At 38.3% G+C, this 21088-nt stretch overlaps 1 protein-coding gene across 1 annotated transcript; it reads left to right on the top strand.

Moving 5' to 3' along the window:
• The first annotated feature begins 700 nt into the window (after positions 1-700).
• Positions 701-17953, top strand: LOC114461172 (putative hexokinase HKDC1). Its single transcript, XM_028443054.1, has 21 exons — positions 701-872; positions 1825-1987; positions 2105-2262; positions 2334-2456; positions 2550-2645; positions 4883-4982; positions 6095-6278; positions 6354-6509; positions 6588-6821; positions 9206-9347; positions 10054-10210; positions 10287-10435; positions 11052-11171; positions 11245-11340; positions 14854-14953; positions 15101-15207; positions 15302-15456; positions 15731-15886; positions 16173-16260; positions 17308-17453; positions 17606-17953. Exons 1-21 carry the CDS (start codon positions 810-812, stop codon positions 17736-17738), a joined length of 2826 nt encoding a protein of 941 aa, XP_028298855.1. The 5' UTR covers positions 701-809; the 3' UTR covers positions 17739-17953.
• Positions 17954-21088: the final 3135 nt, after the last annotated feature.

The following is a 21088-nucleotide window of genomic DNA, read 5'->3' as shown; positions in this document are numbered from 1 at the left end:
TCTCCAATATAAATTTAGTTAAAATAAAATGCAGTATAAAAATATCTAAGGTGAGGCACTTGTCTCTTTTTTACTAATCCTGGCTACTTTTTATTTGTAACACACTTTAATAAACATGATCAAAAACTAATTTTAGAAGAAAAAAAAAAAATGTCTCTGCTATCGCTGGACATTTGTGATATTAAAATTGGGTCACGACCCAAAAAAGGTTGGGAACTTCTGGGTTAATGTGAAAAAAAAAAAGAAAGCTAGAGAATATTTGTATTGTTTTCGAGCGAGAAAAAAAAAAAGGTGTACATCGGGGCCCAACAAAATGGTTTGTTCCCAGGGCCCAAAATGTGGTGCTACGTCCCTGGGTTAGGACCCCAAACATGAATATATTTGGAAAGATGTTTGAGAAAAACAATAAGGAAAATGCATCCAAAAGTTGTACCAGATTACCAGTTTGGGTGTTGTTTCAACTGGGATCAAAGACTACCAAATAGAAACCAGAGCTGAAGAAGCAATGGGAAGGTGAGCAAAAACACCTCCAATGAAAACCAGCAAGGACTTATTATTGATCAATCATAAGTTCAACCTAAGAATCAGGACAGAAGTAGACTGAGATAGGAGGAGATGATGATAAAAAAGGGGGTGTGGCTTGTTGTTAATGATTGAGTAAATGCAGAGGTGGGTCTGGGTTCTCTGAACTCAGGCAGTCAGTCATGTGATCATTAGAGACAAGAAGGACAACACCACACTCACTTTATAACATCGGTGAATCAGATTTTATATCATTACTTAGTTTTTGTGGTGTTTCTTGAGTCAAGATGTTGGCTGTTCATCTCATTTCCTTTTTCTTCTCCAAACTTCAGGAGGACCCAACAAAGAAGGTAAGGAGAACTTGAGACTAACTAACCCATGTGTTCCTTTTTTTTTTATTAATACCAAGGGCAGATAAAGAGTGTTTAAAAAGCCTCTGATTGGAATGTTTAATGTAAAATTTAGCAAACAGGCTTCTTTGAAATTTTTTAATGTCAAAAAACTTTACAATGTAAAAATTGATGACAAAATACGTGATCTACGTTTACAGTTTCATTATTCAGTGTGAAACTGCATCTGTATACTTCCAGTTTGACAAAAAAAACAAACATTTTCCACTGCATGATTCGCTCTCGCATAATAAATCGAAGTGATAAGAAAGGAGCAGGGCTTGTAATAAGAGGATCAATGTGCCATAATCATTAGTTACTGTGTCACCGTCTGTATTTTCCTCAACAATTATTAACGCCCCACTCACTGTACAGACCAGACACTCACTGATTGTCACAGGAACAAAGTATTGACTCTCCCATTAGCAGCACTGCACACACACACACACACACACACACACACACACACACCTCAGCTGGAGGTGTTGGCTTAGCATTCAGTGCTCAGTGTGCTACACAGTGCGAAAGTTGTAGTTAATTTAACGAATCCAATTCCAAATTCAGATTATTGAAGTCTCAATTAAATTATTAGCCAATTGTCGACCGTAGAATATTATGGACTATTAATAATTAGGGTCTGAAGGCCATACTGGCCGTATAGGAACCTATTGTTCTTGCTTTTCTTGGGTATTTTCCGTTTTGCCCCTTAGAACGCCTAAAGTCTTACCAAAATGTGCACGCACCTCAGGCTTGCTCAACAATTAGATGTTTTGGTGCAATGAAAAAAATTGCTAAAAAAACGCGAGCATGTGGATAGGGAAAAAAATTCAAGAATTGACTTCTTTGTGTCTTCTTCTTTTCATACTCCTTTTTTTGTTGATAGTCTTATTGTAACTGTTGATTCCTTTCCCAGGTGGACAGGTTCCTTTATGCCATGCGTCTCAATGATGGTCAGTTGACTGACATCTCAGCACGTTTTCAGGCCGAAATGAAGAAGGGCCTTTTGAGGGAAAGCAACGCTGCAGCAGCTGTGAAGATGCTGCCGACGCACGTTCGCTCCACGCCCGACGGATCAGGTGACACATTTGTTTCAGGAGTTCATTTGTTTGTTTCCAATGTCATCAGAGCAAAAATGCAGGCAAGCATTCATAGAAAGATAGTGTCAAATACTCATTATTTCTCTCCTTGTGTAGAAAATGGTCGGTTTCTGGCCCTGGATCTTGGTGGCTCCAAGTTTAAGGTTCTCCAAGTGAAAGTGAGGGAAGGCCGGGGTCTGAGGAAGGGACAGGTGGAGATGGAGGAGAAGATCTACCCAGTTCCAGTGGAGCTGCTCAGTGGGAGAGGAGCTGAGGTAAGACACATGCTGGATGATGATTGTCTCAGAGGTTTTCACCCTCACGACGTTCTCTCTCTGTTTGGTAGTTATTTGATCACGTCGCTGAGTCGCTGAAGGACTTTTTGCAAGAGAAGAAAATTAGTCTGGATCAGAAACATCCTCTGGCCTTCACCTTTTCTTTCCCGTGTGAACTGCCCTCTCTGCACCAGGTGTGTTTCTCGACACACACCACCTACACATACTCACACTGTGCAACAGCAATGCTTCTTTTGTTTTGATGTTGCTTTCTTTTCTGATTTTAGGGCTTTTTATTAAGCTGGTCAAAGAACTACCGTGTTCGAGGTTTTCAGGGGAAAGACGTGGTTCATGCTCTCAGACAGGCCATTTACAGAACAGGGGTATGTATGTTTCTGTATCAGCTTTGTAAGGTTTTTCTCTACTTTCTTCCCAGATCTTTTATTTAAACAACTCTGAGTACAGATGACAAGATCAGTATAATTTCAATGAGGTTTATTCACAAGCAAAGTTTAGTAGACTAAGCCTACGCGCAGGTGGCCAGAGGAAGACGTCTATGTCTCTATCTACATCTATCTTCATGACTGCACCCTCCTTTGTCTGGTACAACCATGTCTTAGCCATACATCCCAGTGCAGTCTAGCTCTCCTCAGCTCCGTCAGTGATGTTCAGGTCATATGCACAATGTGTGAGTGTTCAAAGCAAAGCAAAACAGAGTGTCAGGGCCTACCATACAAGCATTGAAAAATACAAAAATAATCTTTTAACTTTATCAATCAAAATATTTGTTTAGCCCTATGGGAAGGTATGATCTAGTCCAGTGGTTCTCAAACGGTTTTACCACCTTTTGTCCGACTGTAACATTTTGCTTCGAAAACTATTTAAAAACAACTGTAGAGCATAATGATGGAATAAACGAATGATAACACTCATTTTAAAGAATCCCATTTAGTAAATAAGTGGAAATAAACAGTATTTAGTGCAGTGGTTCCCACATTTTTTTCTATAATTACTTTTTTAACATGTTTAAACTTGAATATTTATTTATTTATTTATTTATTTATTTATTTATTTATTTATTTATTTATTTATTTTTACTGCATTTTAGTTTAACTGGATTCATATTTCACAAAGTGAAGGTATAGAAATACAGTTGTTTAAGATTGTGTTTTATTTATTTATTTATTTGTTTATTTATTTTTCAAAAAGAACAATAATTAAAAGAATTAAAAATCTTCTGATTTTTCAGAAATTTCAGGTGACCCCATTTAAACTCCAGGCAACCCCACATGGGGTCCCGTCTCCAAGGTTGAAAAACAGATTTTGTGGCTCCCAAATAGATTTATTTCTATAGTTTTTATCATTTCTGGTCATCTCACACCTGGGATGGGACCGACTGACACTTTATTTGTAAATTTGTAAACACTGATCATGTCTGTGGACTTTATTGTATGAACCTGACAGAACAAGATAATCACGATATACTTGGGAACAAATGTATCTGTAGGATTTTAGAGAAGTATAATCTTTTTCATTTCAATGACTTTGTTCATTTTAAAAATTCATATTTTTATATTTAAAGTTTTGCATGGACTCACTCCTCTTCCACCAAAGGATTTTATTAAACCTAAGGCAATGAGGGGAATGGGCACCAGGGCCGAGGTGCCACACAGACGCACCACTTATGGTCAGAATGTGCTGTCTATCAAAGGGAGTCACTATTGGAACAGTCTTCTTTTGACAATAAGATAATGTCCCACGCTGTCCACTTTTAAATTGTGGATGAAAGAAAGCCAAGTCTTTTAACTGTCTGCTATTGTTATATGTATTCTTTGTAAATGTGTTTCTACTTTGTGTTACTTGCCTAGGGACAACAGATGGATATTAGCCTTTTTTTTTTTTTTTTTTTTTGCTTAAATCTGGCATATTTACACTGTATTATTACAGATGTTCATGAATATGTACTGTCCCTATGAAATAAATAAATACATCCATTTAATATAGGACAGCAGTGGACACTGACAGAGTGAAACTGTTTTTGTGTCGAACATTTTTTTTTTATAAAAGTTTAACAAAATAAAGAAATGTATTTTTAAAAATCTGGCTTGAAAATATTGGAAAATATAATAGAATCCAAGAACATTTTTATTATAATATGCAACATTAGGTCCCGCCTAATCTTTCGTTCCAGTGAAGATTATGTTGTGGTAGAATCTTTTATAAGTGACTATACATTTAAACCCCAAAAATCTCAACTGCACATCATTTTAGTTTTACCAACCACTCTCAACTGGGAGAGAAACACATCAGGTGCACACGTGTGTTATTTGCTCCACATAGAATGGTGTCAGGATTTGATCCTTGGGGGTTGCAGTCCTTCCCCTTGGCCATACAAACTGTTAACATCCATGGACTTGGTCACGTATAACCCCCACCCTGTATAACAAATAATTAGCCCACCTCCCCCTACCTGCACTCCTGCAAAAAAACCTAAAAACTACAGTCACTTTAAAGATTTTAAATGCACATGTATATTTTCTCTCCCTCCTCCTACCCTCCCGAATCTGAAGAATGTGTCAGTAATAATGGCGAGTGTTCCTCTATTGAAACTGCTCTGCAGGGGGTGGACGTGGAGGTGTTGGCGATGGTTAATGACACCGTGGCCACCATGATGACTTGTGGCTTTGATGACCAGTACTGTGAAGTGGGACTCATCATTGGTGAGCAATAGCATGTCCACATACAGTATATCTCTGTAGGCAGTGATTGTTGAGCGCCTTCGCCCACTTTGTGTCCCATAAATTACAAGCATGTATAAATGCTGCATCACGCAATATGACGAGTGTGTAGCAGTAACATATTATAAATGTTCTCTATTTAATGAAAGATTATTTGGTATTACACATCAGGATTACTGATGTATTTGTGACAAAACAAATGAATGATCAAATAAGTAATGGTTCTAATTTTCTATTTTAGTTTTGCATGTAAACAAAAACTAATTTCACTAAGTTGTCAAACAGAGTTAAAAACTGCTTAAAATTGGGTTGAGCATGTTTCAGGAACTGACATTTACCATAGGACACAATGTCCTACAACCAGGGTTGGGGTCACTTACATTTTTCAGTTACAATTTTGTTTTCAATTACCCATGTTCAATTACAATTATGTTCTCAATTACTAAGGTTCAATTGAGCCTGAAATAAATAACCTAATAAAAGTTGACCTTCCTCTTGTGTTAGTTTTCTGTTAGCATCTCTAATGATATTGGTTCCTAAATCAGCTGTAAATACATTCAAAACAAATATCTATCATCTAATATCTTTCCTATCTATTGTTACCATGCTAACATACCAGTATACCTCTCGATTTCAATATTTTAAAAATGGTAAAATGTGGGAAAGCTTGATATGAAACACATTTTAATAATTGTACCAATAACTACATATGTGTAAAACTGTACATAGAACTGCAACAAGGTTCCTCCATTTTGCGTTAAATAATAATTGACAATTTTTATAGAATTTTCATGGCAATTACAATTGCAAAGTCAATTATCTAAACTCGACAGCAACAGATTTTTAAATTAAAATTATGACATAATTGTGATTAATTATCAATTACGCAATTACAATTATAATTAACCCCAACCCTGCCTACAACACAGTGCCAACCTTTCATTGTTCTCATTCAGGTGTCCAATTGTTCCCTTACCGTACCATTTTTAATATAGGGTTTTAGAGACATATATGGATGGATTTTACTCATTCTGTAGACAGTGATGTTATGGTAATGGTAGATGAATGGATGTCATGTGTGTTTGGGAGCTCAGGCACAGGAACCAATGCGTGCTACATGGAGGAGATGCGGCACGTGGACCTTGTGGAGGGGGACGAGGGACGAATGTGTGTGAACACTGAGTGGGGAGCATTCGGAGATGATGGAGCGTTGAAGGATTTCATCACAGAGTTTGACGAGGATGTGGACGCAGCCTCCGTCAACCCTGGGAAACAGATGTGAGGGGGGATTGTCTCACTGAATGACATGATGGGACTCAATGAGTGTCCTGACTCTGTGTGTCCTGATCACAGCTTTGAGAAGATGGTCAGCGGGTTGTATCTGGGTGAACTGGTGAGGCTGGTGGTGGTTAAGATGGCTAAACTGGGAAAGCTGTTTGACGGATGTGTGTCTGAAGCTCTGAGGACCAAAGGGAAGATAACTACAGCACACGTGGCAGCCATGGAGGAGTGAGTTCTCCTTTTCTCTCTGTGTCATACCAAGTCTGACAAGACTAGGAGAAATCTAACATCTGCTCTTCTTATAAGATACAAAACGGGCCTGAAGAACACAAGAGAGATTCTTATGGGTCTGGGCTTGAGTCCTTCACCTGATGACTGCATTGCTGTGCAGCATGTCAGCACCATAGTATCCTTCAGGTCATCCAACCTGGTGGCTGCAGGACTCGTGGCCATCCTAAACCGGATCAAGAAAAGCCGTGGTGTGAGGGGATTGAGGATTACAATTGGTGTGGACGGAACTGTTTACAAAACGCATCCACAGTAAGTTATACATAGTGGCTAGCCGTACGTAGACGTACGGACAACCTCAGTCATGTGACCATTCCGTATAGACAAAAAATGGCTGAACAAGCGATACACGTGCAAATTCATGGTGGCAATTCAAATACACTTCAGAAGGTTAGGGTTAGTTAGTCCGTAATGTAGTTTAGGTTTAGGATTAGGGTTAGTTAGGTTATAACGTAGTTTAGGGTTAGGTTTAGGATTAGGGTTAGTTAGTCCGTAATGTAGTTTAGGTTTAGGATTAGGGTTAGTTAGTCCGTAATGTAGTTTAGGTTTAGGATTAGGGTTCGTTAGTCCGTAATGTAGTTTAGGTTTAGGATTAGGGTTCGTTAGTCCGTAATGTAGTTTAGGTTTAGGATTAGGGTTAGTTAGGTTATAACGTAGTTTAGGGTTAGGTTTAGGATTAGGGTTAGTTAGTCCGTAATGTAGTTTAGGTTTAGGATTAGGGTTAGTTAGTCCATAATGTAGTTTAGGTTTAGGATTAGGGTTAGTTAGTCCATAATGTAGTTTAGGTTTAGGATTAGGGTTAGTTAGGTTATAACGTAGTTTAGGGTTAGGTTTAGGATTAGGGTTAGTTAGTCCATAATGTAGTTTAGGTTTAGGATTAGGGTTAGTTAGGTTATAACGTAGTTTAGGGTTAGGTTTAGGATTAGGGTTCGTTAGTCCGTAATGTAGTTTAGGTTTAGGATTAGGGTTAGTTAGGTTATGACGTAGTTTAGGGTTAGGTTTAGGATTAGGGTTAGTTAGTCCATAATGTAGTTTAGGTTTAGGATTAGGGTTAGTTAGGTTATAACGTAGTTTAGGGTTAGGTTTAGGATTAGGGTTAGTTAGTCCGTAATGTAGTTTAGGTTTAGGATTAGGGTTATTTAGGGTATAACGTAGTTTAGGGTTAGGTTTAGGATTAGGGTTAGTTAGTCCGTAATGTAGTTTAGGTTTAGGATTAGGGTTAGTTAGGTTATAACGTAGTTTAGGGTTAGGGTTAGGGTCAGTTAGTCCGTTTAGGATTGTACGTATTAATAGCAAACAGGAGTACTGGCCAATGAGGGGCGCTACGTATGATTACAACAATTCATAAATACGTAGCATGTCCGTAACAAACTTTAAGAATCTACGTATTAATAGCAAATAGAAGTACAAGTATGTAGCGTCTAAGTCACATGACCAATGAGGGGCGCTACATACGGGTAGAATGCCGGTATAATGATAGGTCTACGTGCAGATAGCCACTGCCTAAGTTATAATGGACGTAAACATGATCGAAGTTGAAAATGGTGAAGTAGAGATTAGTGAATGTGCATCATAGCTATTGGACTGAGGATTGAAGTCACAAGAAGAGGTGAGACTAGATAAAAAAAAAGATAAAATCTAACTGTGGCACATGTCATTTCATTTATTAATTTATTTTAATTAGGACATTACATAGTAATCAATGTGTCAGCAGAGAGCATCAACATAAACATGCCAGAGTTAGTACAATAGCTACATTTCATCTGTTGCCCTAAAGGAGGGAAACGTGATATAACATATAATACAGTTGAACAACAACATTTAACAGATTACAGGTACTCACGTTAATGTAATCAAGCTTTTATGGGTACTTGTAGTATAGTATATTTCTCAATCAGTAAGTTTACTTTTAAAAGAAGTAAAGTAATTTGTTACATTTTTACACCCAATCGAGTAAATTAGATTATTTTTTTATTTCCATTTCATGGTCTCAGTAGTTTATGAAGGCACATTGAACATAATCCATATGTTCTTCAGTCGTGCCATTTCTGATAAACACCCAGCCACTTTCTTTATTTCAGGTTGATGTTTCTACCTTTTATTTTGTTACCCATATGCCACATTTGGCATGGCACTGTTTTAGAATTCATATATTTAGCTATACTTAGAGCCTGAGAATTGTTTTTTTTTACTTTGAATTGAATTCATTGGAGGTATTTAATTTTTTAAAGAATTGTACATTTTGTCAAACCTTTTATTTCATACAGATGCCTTTGTGGTAAATAAATGAATCTCCAATTGTGCAAGATTTCATCTGTTCCTTTTTAAGTTTATACATGAGATGTTTACTGTATGCAAGGGAACCGTGGCAAGATTTATTACCAAAAATAAACGTGAGGGGATGAAAGTAATTAGTAGCTTTTACTTTAAGTACTATTTAATTGAGCTACATTTTTCTTGTACTTTAGTATTTTATGTATGACTTACTTGTTCTTGTATTTGAGTACAATTTCAATCAAGTTACAGTACTTCTACTCGAGTAGAATATATCAGTACTCTTTACCATAGCTGGACTTTTTTATCTGGAATATACATCAGTTCAAGTAATAATCCATGTTTGGTTGCTTTTGCTGCAGGTATCCCAAACGCCTCCATAAAGTGGTGCGGCGATTGCTTCCTGAATGCAATGTTCGGTTTGTTCTCTCAGAGAGTGGCAGCAGTAAAGGTGCCGCTTTGGTAGCAGCGGTCGCTCAACGTTTGGCTTCCAGAAAGCGACAGGTAGGTGGCGATATGCATCTATTCAAATCGATTGCAACACGCCAATAACCAAAAAACAAAGAACCCAGTTACATGTGTCAAGGCAAATTTGCGGTTGACCTCATTTGGAGACATGATTTATTGCTGTGGTTGAATGATGGAGTCCAGGCGAGGCATTGATGATTTTATAAAAAAGATTTATTATAAAATAAAATAAAAAAAGAGTAAAAAAGAAGCTTCCATCCTAAAAGAATGAAAGGCAAAAGGCTCGTGGCAGAGCAAAAAGGCAAGACCCGCTCTAACTAACAGTTTCACAGCTTAAGCTTTTATACAGATAACAGAAAAGTTCCACCCTGAGGTAAGGAGAAGGGGGGAGTCAGATGCCCAACAGTGGAAACATTTGAGGATGATGAAGACGTGTATATTATGAGGAAGATTGGGCGCCACTCTTATCTATCCTTGATAGTGTGTGCGTTCGTGTATATCTGCATGTGAGTTTGAGTTTTGGCCTTCAGCAGAGACTCTGTGTTGCACTGAGTACAATATGATCTGTACTGTTTAATCTAACATGATTCAGCTGTTCAAAAGTGCAAAGAGTAATGAAGTCATCATGTATTAAAACATGACAAATTGTACACATGAACATACATTTGACGATATGATGATGAATATAAAAATTTCCATCACACATGTATGTGACTAACTGTTTTTGCGGTTCTACATTCAGGTGGATCAGAGACTTTCCCCTTTCAGACTGAGTGAAGAACACCTTCAGCTAGTCAAGGCCAGGATGAGGGTGGGGCTAGATGCAGGCCTGAAAGCTACAGGGCCCTCTGCAGTCAAGATGCTGCCTTCCTTTGTGTACCATACACCTGATGGCACAGGTCAGGCATCGCGAAGGACTGTCTGCAGGATTTAACACACTTGCCTTCTGTTCTGAGAAGCCGTTCTTTTGTGCAGAGCATGGAAAATACCTGGCCCTAGATCTGGGAGGAACTAACTTCAGAGCTTTGCTGGTTAAGTTTAAAAATGGCCGACAACACAACTCACGACTTTACCATAAAATCTACACTATACCCCTGGAAATAATGCAGGGAACTGGAGAAGAGGTAAGGGCCTGAAATATATTTATATTTATATTACATTACCGTAGATTATTGTCCCCCACCACAAAGTGTGAAGGGGGATATAGGTTTGAGCTCCATCTGTTCGAGTTAAATGAGACAGCTTTTCTCAGGAACTGTTTAAGATACGATAACCAAATTCGGTGTGTAGCTTCAGGGTATCAATATCTTGATGGAGTTTTTTCCCGAGTTATTGCCCTTTTTTTGTTTATTTTCCTCTGTTCGAGGCATCTTCAAAGGGGACATCTTTTCTCAGAAACATTTTAAGATGAGATAACCAAATTTGCTGTGTGGCTTCAGGGTATCAATACCTTGATGGAGTTCGAAAATGAGAAGTGCGCAATTCTTTTTTCCAGAGTTATTGCCCTTGTTCCGTTTTTCTTACTCGGTTTGAGGTATCTTCAAAGGGGACAGCTTTTCTTAGAAATTGTTTAAGATATTATGATATTTTCTTATGTATACATCTAAGTTTAGGAATTGGTTGAGTTATAATGACAATCAATCTGGAGGGAGACGTTGATGACTATGTCTTCTTGTTATCATTAATCCTGCTTTGTGTGTATTTTTAATCTTAACATTTCTGTTGTCTGCCTGCATGAAGTTGTTTGATTACCTGGCGCACTGTGTTGGGGACTTCCTGGACTACATGGGGATGAAGAATGTTCGTCTTCCTACAGGATTCACTTTTTCTTTCCCCTGCGAACAGTCAGCCATTGACACAGTACGTACACACTTTAGTGTACTGTCTGTAGGTTTGTGCTCTGTAATGCAAATATTCTTTGACGGTTTTATAGGGAAAGTTGGTGAGTTGGACAAAAGGTTTCAAGGCTACAGACTGTGAAGGACACGACGTAGTAAACATGCTCCGTGAGGCCATCAAAAGACGCAATGTGAGTCTTTTACTGCACGGTTTTACCTAAAGAGATTTTGTTTGTTTTAGAGTTTATTATTCTACACCACTGTGTATTTATAAGACACGATTTTAACTATTAGAGAGAATTTGAGGGACAAGAATACAGAAGTCGTCATATTATATAAACAGTAAGTAATGTTTATTACTTAAGAACAAAAAAAACAAAGATTCTATGGTTTGCCTCCCAAAACAGTTTTTTTGAACAAACAACGCCATAAATGAAATGGTCAAAAAATAAATAAATAGATGTATACATGATAAAATTTATAATTTACTCTTTTTTTTCTTAATATCTCACATAAAGCTTCTCATACTGTCGAACACGTTCCAGTATTTTCAAAATTCTGGGACTAGTTCAGGCTCTAACTGTGCTATTTTAAACAGGCATTTGTTTTTAATGTGTGATGTTTTCAGTAAAAATGATGAAATGTGGTTTTTCTTTTCGTTTTCTTTTTTTACAAAGAACTTTGGGAACTAGATTGTGAAGATCTGAGGTTTGTGTAGTTTAGTCTTTGGGGATTTTTTATTCTCAAGGATTGGTTATTATGAGCCTTAGTTATTCTCGTTCTTCAGGTTGGGTATTAGGTCTTTCTTTTCAAAATGAATCCCAGTAAAGGGTCAGGGTGGAGTTTGAATTCCACTTGGGATGTCGGTGAATTCTTAGTAATTTGTTCATATTCTGTTTAGTTTTTTGAGCCTCTGCCTTTGCTTTTGGGCACATAAGGAGTTTCTATAACACCAAATTGCTAATTTGTCCAACAGAAGCCAATCTTTCTGATCACCCAAACACACTACTAAAAGTGTTGGCTGTGTGTTTTTTCAGATAAATATAAAACTCCCAGCCTAAATATTTCCCCAGATCTGTTTAATTTAAGTACATTGTTCCATTATTTATTGTTTTTACAGTATATGTAAAAAGAAGAAACCTTCCTCAGTCTACCTGGTCTTTGCACTCAGCAAAACTCCAGACCAACACAGTACTTTAACTTATTTACTTCACGTTTGATCAGTTCAACTACTTTTTTTAAAAAACCTGTCTCAAATATTAATTGGCTACTTACTCAGTTTGCTAACTGCTATCTGATGATAATGTAGTCATCGTAGTTTTTTGTCAAGTCATGTCATGTTTTTAAAGGTTGCTAACAGCCTAAAATCACTTTAAGTCTTTAAATTTATCCAGTTCTGTTAAATATTTTTAAGCTAGGTCATTGTTCAGTATGATTTGAATCTAACAGGAAAGTTCCCTGAAGTGACATTGAAGGCCCAGTGCTCTATACTGCTCTCTACTGGCTAGCTGAGACCCCCCAGTACAGTAGTGTGCATATGAAGTGACCATAGATAATGTTTATTACATGCAATAACATAAAGATCATCACTAGGAAATTAGCCAAAATGATTCATATCCGTCCACATTGTTGCTGTGATATGCTGGTGCATATTCAGCAGGGAACACCCAGAGCAGAATCAGAAAAATGATCTTTATTTGTCATTCCACATGTTACAGAGCAACAGAATTTCATTTCAGGACCACCAGTCTGTCACTGTGCCAACATAGACACAACCAGGGTTGGGGTCAATTACAAATGCAAATATATGCCGCCTCCACTCTCGGAGCTAATGCATCACATACACATACATACACAAAGGTTGGGTGGGGAGCACCGCTCCCCCCATCCCCTTTCTTTTGATCTCAACTCATACATTCACTAAACACACACATTCACACGGGGGCGAGGGAAGTGCCTCTCCATTGGGGAATGGAGAGGCACCATAACAGGGTGGTGAGGGGTTCACACATTTAGGCTTGTAGGGTGGGGGCCCGGTGCCTCTGTTGATGGCTGGGCAACCGCGTAGAGCACAACTATATCAGGGGGTGTGGTCGGGCGTGGCTGGGCGGTGGGCCTCTGGGGTGCCTGTGGGTGCGCCGTGGGATGGCCCATGCTTGGGCCGTGCCCTGGGGGCTGGGGTCTGCAGCTCTGCCGCCTTGGGGCTGTGACTGGGGCCCTTGGGGGGGTCCTGACTTTGACAATAACTAAGGCTCATCATGCAGGCGACATTGATGAAGGGTGATCTGGGGCATTCTGGGGGGCTCGCCGGTGCTCTGGGGTGCTGGTAGGGAGACTTATGGCATCCCCTCGGTGCCCCAGGCGGCCTTGGGCGGGCTGCTGCAGGTGCTGCTTCTGTTCTGGTTCCTTCTGGCCTGGGGTTCGGTCTCTGCTAAATCTGGGGGCGCCCTCTGGCTGCTTGTCCGGCACAATCCTTGCCGTCTCCTGTGCGTGGGCCTTTGCTCCTTCGCTAGGATCTCAGGCGGAGGGTTCTCTATGCACAACTATAACATCACTTCTCACTCGCACCTTAAAACAGTCAACTCTTCCCCACCCCTTCCATTTCCTACCTTGACTCTCTCTTCCCTGTTCCCTTTCCCCTAACCTAGGTGTAACACTGCCCTCTCTTTTTAGATCCTCCCTTTAATAAAATGTTTCTTACCCTTCCTTAGGGGGGGCTGGTGATGGCCACAATTATGCTATAAAAATGTTTTTATTTATTTAACTGCAATAACAAATCATGCATTGCTGTCTTAAAAAGATTGCACTTCTTGTAGTGTTGACCTTTGACAGCATGTGCAGACAAGGCAAAAAGAAAAAAAAAACATATCATTGCAATCGTCTAATTGATGACAAATTACAATTATGGCGTACTTATAATTGTAATTGTAATTTTAAAAATATGTTGGTGTCATAATCACAATTAAATAGTAATTAAGTTTAGTTCATTTACCTTGTTATTGTAATTGCTATGAAAATTATAAATTAACGTTAAACTGTGGAACTATGTTACACTTCTATGTGCAGTTCTACACATACTGTATGTAGTTAACAATTATTAAAACATGTTCCATATTGAGCTTTCCCACATTTTAGAATTAAAAACTGAAATTAAGGGCTATAGTGACACACCAAAAATATGAAAACCTATATTTTCATTGATTAGGAAGCCAAACAAGCTAACCAATAGATAAGAAATTAATTCAATGATATATATATATATATATATATATATATATATTTGTGTTTTTTTTTTTTAGGATTGAGGACCTGATATCATAAGAGACGCTAACAGAAAGCTAACACAAGAGGAAGGTTAACTTTTATTACAGGTTATTTATTTCAGGCTCAGTAATTGTGATTAATTGTAATTGAACTTTAGTAATTCAGAACGTAATTGTAATTTATTTTCTGAGGATAAAAGAATAATTGTAATTGGAAAAAATCTTGGTCACTGTAATAGTGATTTGAACTGTAATTGAAAACCTAATTGTAACTGAAAAAAGTTATTGACCCCAATCCTGGACACAACCATTCATAAATACAATTTCTAAAACATGAACAATCAACCAGAGGGAGGATGCTGGAGTATGTGGTACATGTATCCAGGGCCACCATTCATCCTGCAGTTCTCAGGTTTTTTTTTTTTTTTTTTGTGCCAACAGGACTATGACTTGGACATCGTATCAATAGTCAATGACACTGTGGGGACCATGATGAGCTGTGCTTATGAAGACCCTGAGTGTGAAGTTGCACTGATTGCTGGTATGTGACCCTTGAGCAGATTTGTAAAACCAACACACTTTGATCTGTCATCACTTTGATGTAGGTTTTCAGTGTCAGACACTGTTACTCACAGGTACTCACTATTCAAGTCTGATTCATTTATTTTTTTCCTACTATTGTACACAGGAACTGGCTCAAATGTTTGCTACATGGAGGAACTGAGGAATATCAAGAAGGTCAAACAAAGTACACATAAAACAGAAGATGTGAATACAGACGGTGGGGAGGAGAAGGTAGAATAGTGCAGTTGTTGCAGTGATTGAAGATGGAGGCTCTTTTGCATGTTAACCTTATTCTCATTTCTTCATTGTCTGCACTCGGTTGCAGGGCACTGAGAAGACAACAAATCACACTGCAGACATATCCAGGATGTGTGTTAACACAGAGTGGGGAGGTCTGGGTGATGATGGCTCCTTAGATGACATAATCACATCCTATGACACTGCAGTGGACCAAAACTCCATCAACCCAGGAAAACAAAGGTAAGGAGAGGTGAAATACTCTAGATTATGGCTCTGTTAAAGAAGATAATTACAACATAAATGTATCTTTCAAACAATAAAAAGGAAAACACAACCAATAGATAATCATATTCAAGCAGCTTGATCATCAAGTTAGACGCTCAGATATTTTTCAAATTCAAACAAAAATGCTGTCCGTTAAACTGAAATTGCCATTTATTTAGTAGTAGTTACTTGAATAATTGAGATTATTTTTTAATATGATTAAAAGCAAGACAATTGTGCTGGTTTTTAGGTTTGAAAAGCTGACAAGTGGTATGTATTTGGGGGAGACAGTGCGACACGTGTTACTGGATTTAACCAGAGAAGGTTTGCTGTTCAGAGGAAACGTCACAGAGACCCTAAAAACACCTGACATATTTGAAACCAAATATCTGTCACAAATCGAAAGGTAGGAGAAAGTATGTATGCATGTACTCAGGTGTTCAGCTGCTGCCCTGTATGTGTTATTTTGTCAACTGTCCTTAGTGCAATCAATGGCTTGTCAGGCTTTCTGCAATTATTGCTATTATTAGCACAATAATTAAACTGTATTGGGGCAAGAGTCCGTCTATAACCTCCAGGACTGCAGCCCTCTAGGACCTAAGTTTGCTTTCTTCTGCTATAAAATGATTTAAAAATAAAAACCAAATGACTTTCTAACATAACCTTGCATCACGTACGTTGTCTCCCTCCAGTGATCGCTTAGCTCTACTGCAGGTCAGATCAATCCTCCAGAAGCTGGGGCTGGACAGCACCTGTGATGATGGCATCATCGTCAAAGAGGTAGAAAAAGATTTCAATTTAAGTCGCTTTCATCAAGCCTCCAGAGTCAATTTAGTTAACAGTCTAAGAGTGAAAAAATAAAAGAAGCAAGAAGTAAACTGAAATGAAACCTCGGCTGCATGAGCTGAACCAGAGACTGGGTCTTATTTATAAAGCTATTCAAAGGATCCACACTGAAAAGTAATAATGCAAGAAGATAACTTTGCACACGCAAACCTACAAGTAATTTACCTTTATAAATCTAGACCCATCCTAAGGATTGCACAGGTGATTTACAAGTACTCACGTGACAAACCTGGGGAACCATGTTACAGTTCTATCTCAAACACATACGTAGTTAACAATAATTAAAATATGTTATATATCAAGTTTTCCTACTACCTGTCAGTTCTCTTGTGGATTATTTTACCTTTTTTTTTTTTAAATTATTGAAATCTAAGGGTATACTGACACAGAAAAGGCTCAGACGCCCACACCAAAAATATTAGAACCAATGTTTTAATTGATTAGGAGTCCTAAAAAGGTAACCAATAGATGAGAACCAAATTAGATGATAGATAATATTTTTAGTGTATTTTACAGCTGATTTAAGACATGGGTCAAAACCAACCCGTTATCATAAGAGATGCTAACAGAGCTAACTCAAGAGGACGGTTATGTGTTATGTGTTTATTTATTCAGGGCTTAGTATTTTGTTATCAATTGAGTTTTAACTTTAGTAATTGAGAATGTAATTGTAATTGACTTTCAGGGGAAAAATAATCATTCTAATTTTAAATGTAATTGTAAAAAATGCCGGCCACCATAAATACAATTGAGTTGTAATAGAAGACATCATTGTAATTGAAAAATGTTAATTGAGTCCAACTCTGGATTGAGGTTAAAAGTTTAAGCTGTTCTAAAATCACGATCACTGCTACAAATTCATCTGAAGGTTGGGAAATATTTCTGCTTGGTGAAGTGAAGCATTGTCTGACTCAGCAAACTGTGACACCAACAGATTGTTGAACTCTCGCAACGTTGATAAAGGTTTTGATTGTTCGACAGGTTTGTGGAGCGATATCACAGCGAGCAGCTCGGCTGTGTGGGGCAGGAATGGCCGCCGTGGTCGATAAGATCAGAGAGAACCGAGGTCTGGACCGTCTCACCGTCACTGCGGGGGTCGATGGGGCCCTGTACAAACTACATCCACAGTAGGATATTTCTCAGTTTTTTTTATTGCAGTAATAGGACAGTGAATCAAACAAGGCAAATCATTTCAACCTTACCTTTTCTATAACATTAATTTGAGTTAAACCGCCAAAAAAAAAAAAAAAAAACATCTTTCTGTTTTACTGTGTTATAGTTTCTCTCAGGTCCTGAAGGAGACCACCAGAGTTTTGGCTCCTCAGTGTAACGTGACTTTCCTGCCATCAGAAGAAGGAAGTGGGAAAGGTGCAGCCCTTATTACAGCTGTAGCCAAAAAGAGACAGTTGTAACTTCAAATTTAACAACTGAGTGGCCTTTGTACAGTATCTTTGATGCACTTCCTTCTATTGTGTCATGTGTTTTATTGGAAAGTGTAAGGTCATGGAAAAATTACCATCAGCAAGTAAATCTTTGTCACAACGATGTGTTTGAAACGGCTCATATCCAGACCTCTTAGGATTCACCTAAATGTTCAAATAAATAAAGGCTGCAGATAATTACTGTTTTTAGTTCTGCTGTTAGCATCTGCTTACACACGCACGCACACACACAATCAGGGAAAACATGCACACTCTTTTTTATTCTTCTTAACATCCTGTCTTAAACTCAGGCACGATTCTTTGGTTTAAAGCAATGATTTTTGATTTGCACCCCAGGTGGGCCCCAAGGGGCCCCAAAAGGAAGAAAAAACAAAAGTCGATTTCTCATTTATTTACAAGTCACATATTACGACGGTTGGTGGTACCACATCATTGGCACATACCAATAAATAAATGGGGCTCATTACATTTTTCAAATGACTACTCTGTTAGTTCTCGTTAGATCAAAATGCAGTTTGGTATGAATACTCTATGAATGAATATGATGAGATGCTCGGAGCCCCTTTTTTGAAATGGGCCCCGGGGGCCCAGCCCCCATTTTCGGTAATTTCCAAATTTTGGGGAACATAGTCGTGTGATATATCGTTTCAAAGGTAATCCAACGTAGATTACAATTATGACTTGCACAATTTGATTAGGGGCCCACCACCCTTTTTTCAGCAATTTCCATTAAAGCATGTATTTGTGAGTCAAATATTGCGACACTTGGTGGTACCGAATCATTGGCACATACCAATATATGAATGTAGCTCATTACGCCGTATGTGCCACAGGGATCGATCTTTGAATTGATTACTCCTCCTTTAATGCTCGTTGAATCGGGCTGTAATTTGACATTGGGGGTTCCTTTTCTGGTAATTTCTCAATTTATCGTAACATAGTCATGTGATATGTCGTTTCAAAGGCAATTCAACGTAGATTATGCTGTTACGTCGGACAATTTTTTTTGTTTTACTCGGTGGAACCGAGTCATTTGACTGAATTCTCGGAAACGTGGTACGTGCTATTCGACGCGGAGACGCTCCGCGGGCCCGCCCGTAGTTCATCCAAACTTGTAACCAGCACTTAATTTTGGTAATTGTAATTGTATTTTGGTAATTGTGAACATAATTCTTTTTGACTTCCAGGAAAAATATAATTGTAACTGGAAAAATTGTTATTGTAATTTGATTGTAATTGAACATTATAAATGAACCGTAAGTGTTATTGAAAAATGTATTTACCCCAAGGCCTTGGTCAGTATTGATGATGGGGAGGAGGAGGAGGAGGAGGAGGAATGAAATGCTGATGATGAAATGCTAGTTTCATAACAGTAATAACAACCAAATCTTTGTTTGGTCACTCTAGCCTGAGTCTTTGTTCTTGTGATCAGCAGACTGCCTTCTTGCTCTTTGTCTGTGCCTCTGTCTGTCTGTTTTTTTGCCCTTTCAGTACAGACTGCTCTACTAAAGTTATATTTTGTTTCTGTGATGAACCAAAAACTACTGTTAAATTGCATTTTATCATTGAAACTGCAGATGTAAGGCCGTTCTGTGTAGAGCTAAAATGTTACAACTTTAATTCTTTTATGAGAGATTAGATGTGGTGGCGGGCAGGAAAACAGCAGGGGAATAGAAAAAAGATATGTTTAAAATAGAGAAAAATGATTTAACCTTACCAAGAAGAATAGAGGAAGGAACTGATTTGAAAAAGATTAAGGAAACTCAGTGAAGACTGAAGAAAGGTGTGTTACTGCCAATGGCGGTGAAAGAGTTGCTAATCTGACAGGGATTAGGATGCTACCCGCTGAGGGCTGCCACACACACACACACACACACACACACACACACACACACACACACACACACACTATAATCCCAAACTGTCCTAGACCCAGTATATTTTCAGTTCACCTCACATGCAGCGTCACAGAGGTGGTCTGCTGAATCTGAAGACAGAAAAGACACGTCATGGCATACTTGAATAAAAAACAACTCTGGTAAAAGTATTGAAGTTGCTCCTTTACTTAAATAAATATAAAGAAGTACATGCTACTAAATGTACTTAAGTAAAAAATAAAAACAAATGTCCCATCAATAATAAAATGGAGGATGAAATCCAGTTAAATCTGTTACCTTGAGAATTTAGCACTCATAATAAATACAATTTGTAAATAAAATGTGTCAAGAAAAAAAAAAAATGCAAACGCTCAATAAAAGCCAGAGCAGCTTTGTATTTAACATTTTTTATGAACTTGTAGAAAACTGGTACATGGAAATAAATTAAATCTGTTACCCTTTATGCACTTGGAGAATCAGCACTAAAAAGTGTAAATAAAACGTTTCAAGAAAAATATATGCAAATGCTCAAGCTCAAAGCTGCTCTGGTTTTTATTAACATTTTCAAAACTTGAAAATGTTAACCATAAAACTAAGGGACCTGAAGTCCAGTAACAAAGTATTGTGTGTACACACACAGGGACCTAGTGAATGTCTTGCAGAGAGCTGGGACCAAAGTAACAAAGGCTACCATCAGTAACACACTACGCCTCCAGGGACTCAAATCCTGCAGTGCCAGACGTGTTTCCCTGCATAAGCAAGTACATGTCCAGGCCCATCTGAAGTTTGCTAGAGAGCATTTGGATGATCCAGAAGAGGATTGGGTGACTGTCATACGGTCAGATGAAACCAAAATAGAACTTTTTGGTAAAAACTCAACTCGTCGTGTTTGGAGGAGAAAGAACACCATACTTACTGTAAAGCATGGGGGTGGTAACATCATGCTTTGGGGCTGTCTCTCTGCAAAAAGACCAGGACGCCTGATCCTTGTAAAGGAAAGAATGAATGGTGCCATGTATCGTGAGATTTTGAGTGTAAACCTCCTTCCATCAGCAGGGGCATTGAAGATGAAACATGACTGGGTCTTTCAGCACGACAATGATCCCAAACACACCGCCCAGGCAACAAAGGAGTGGCTTCAAGAAGCATTTCAAGGTCCTGGAGTGGCCTAGCCAGTCTCCAGATCTCAACTCCATGGAAAATCTTTGGAGGGAGTTGAAAGTCTGTGTTGCCCCAAAACATCATGCTCTAGAGATCTGCATTGAGGAATGGGCCAAAATACCAGCAACAGTGTGTGAAGACTTAAAGAAAACATTTGACCTCTGTCATTGCCAACAAAGGTTACATTACAAAGTACTGAGATGAACTTTTTTTATTGACCAAAAACATATTTTCCACCATAACTTGCAAGTTAATTCATTAAAAATCCTACAATGTGATTTT

The sequence above is a fragment of the Gouania willdenowi genome, chromosome 3 (genome assembly GCF_900634775.1).
Source record: "Gouania willdenowi chromosome 3, fGouWil2.1, whole genome shotgun sequence".
In the NCBI taxonomy this organism is placed as follows: domain Eukaryota; kingdom Metazoa; phylum Chordata; class Actinopteri; order Blenniiformes; family Gobiesocidae; genus Gouania; species Gouania willdenowi.
Note: the sequence above shows the minus strand (reverse complement) of the source record. Positions and strands in the feature narration are given on the sequence as shown.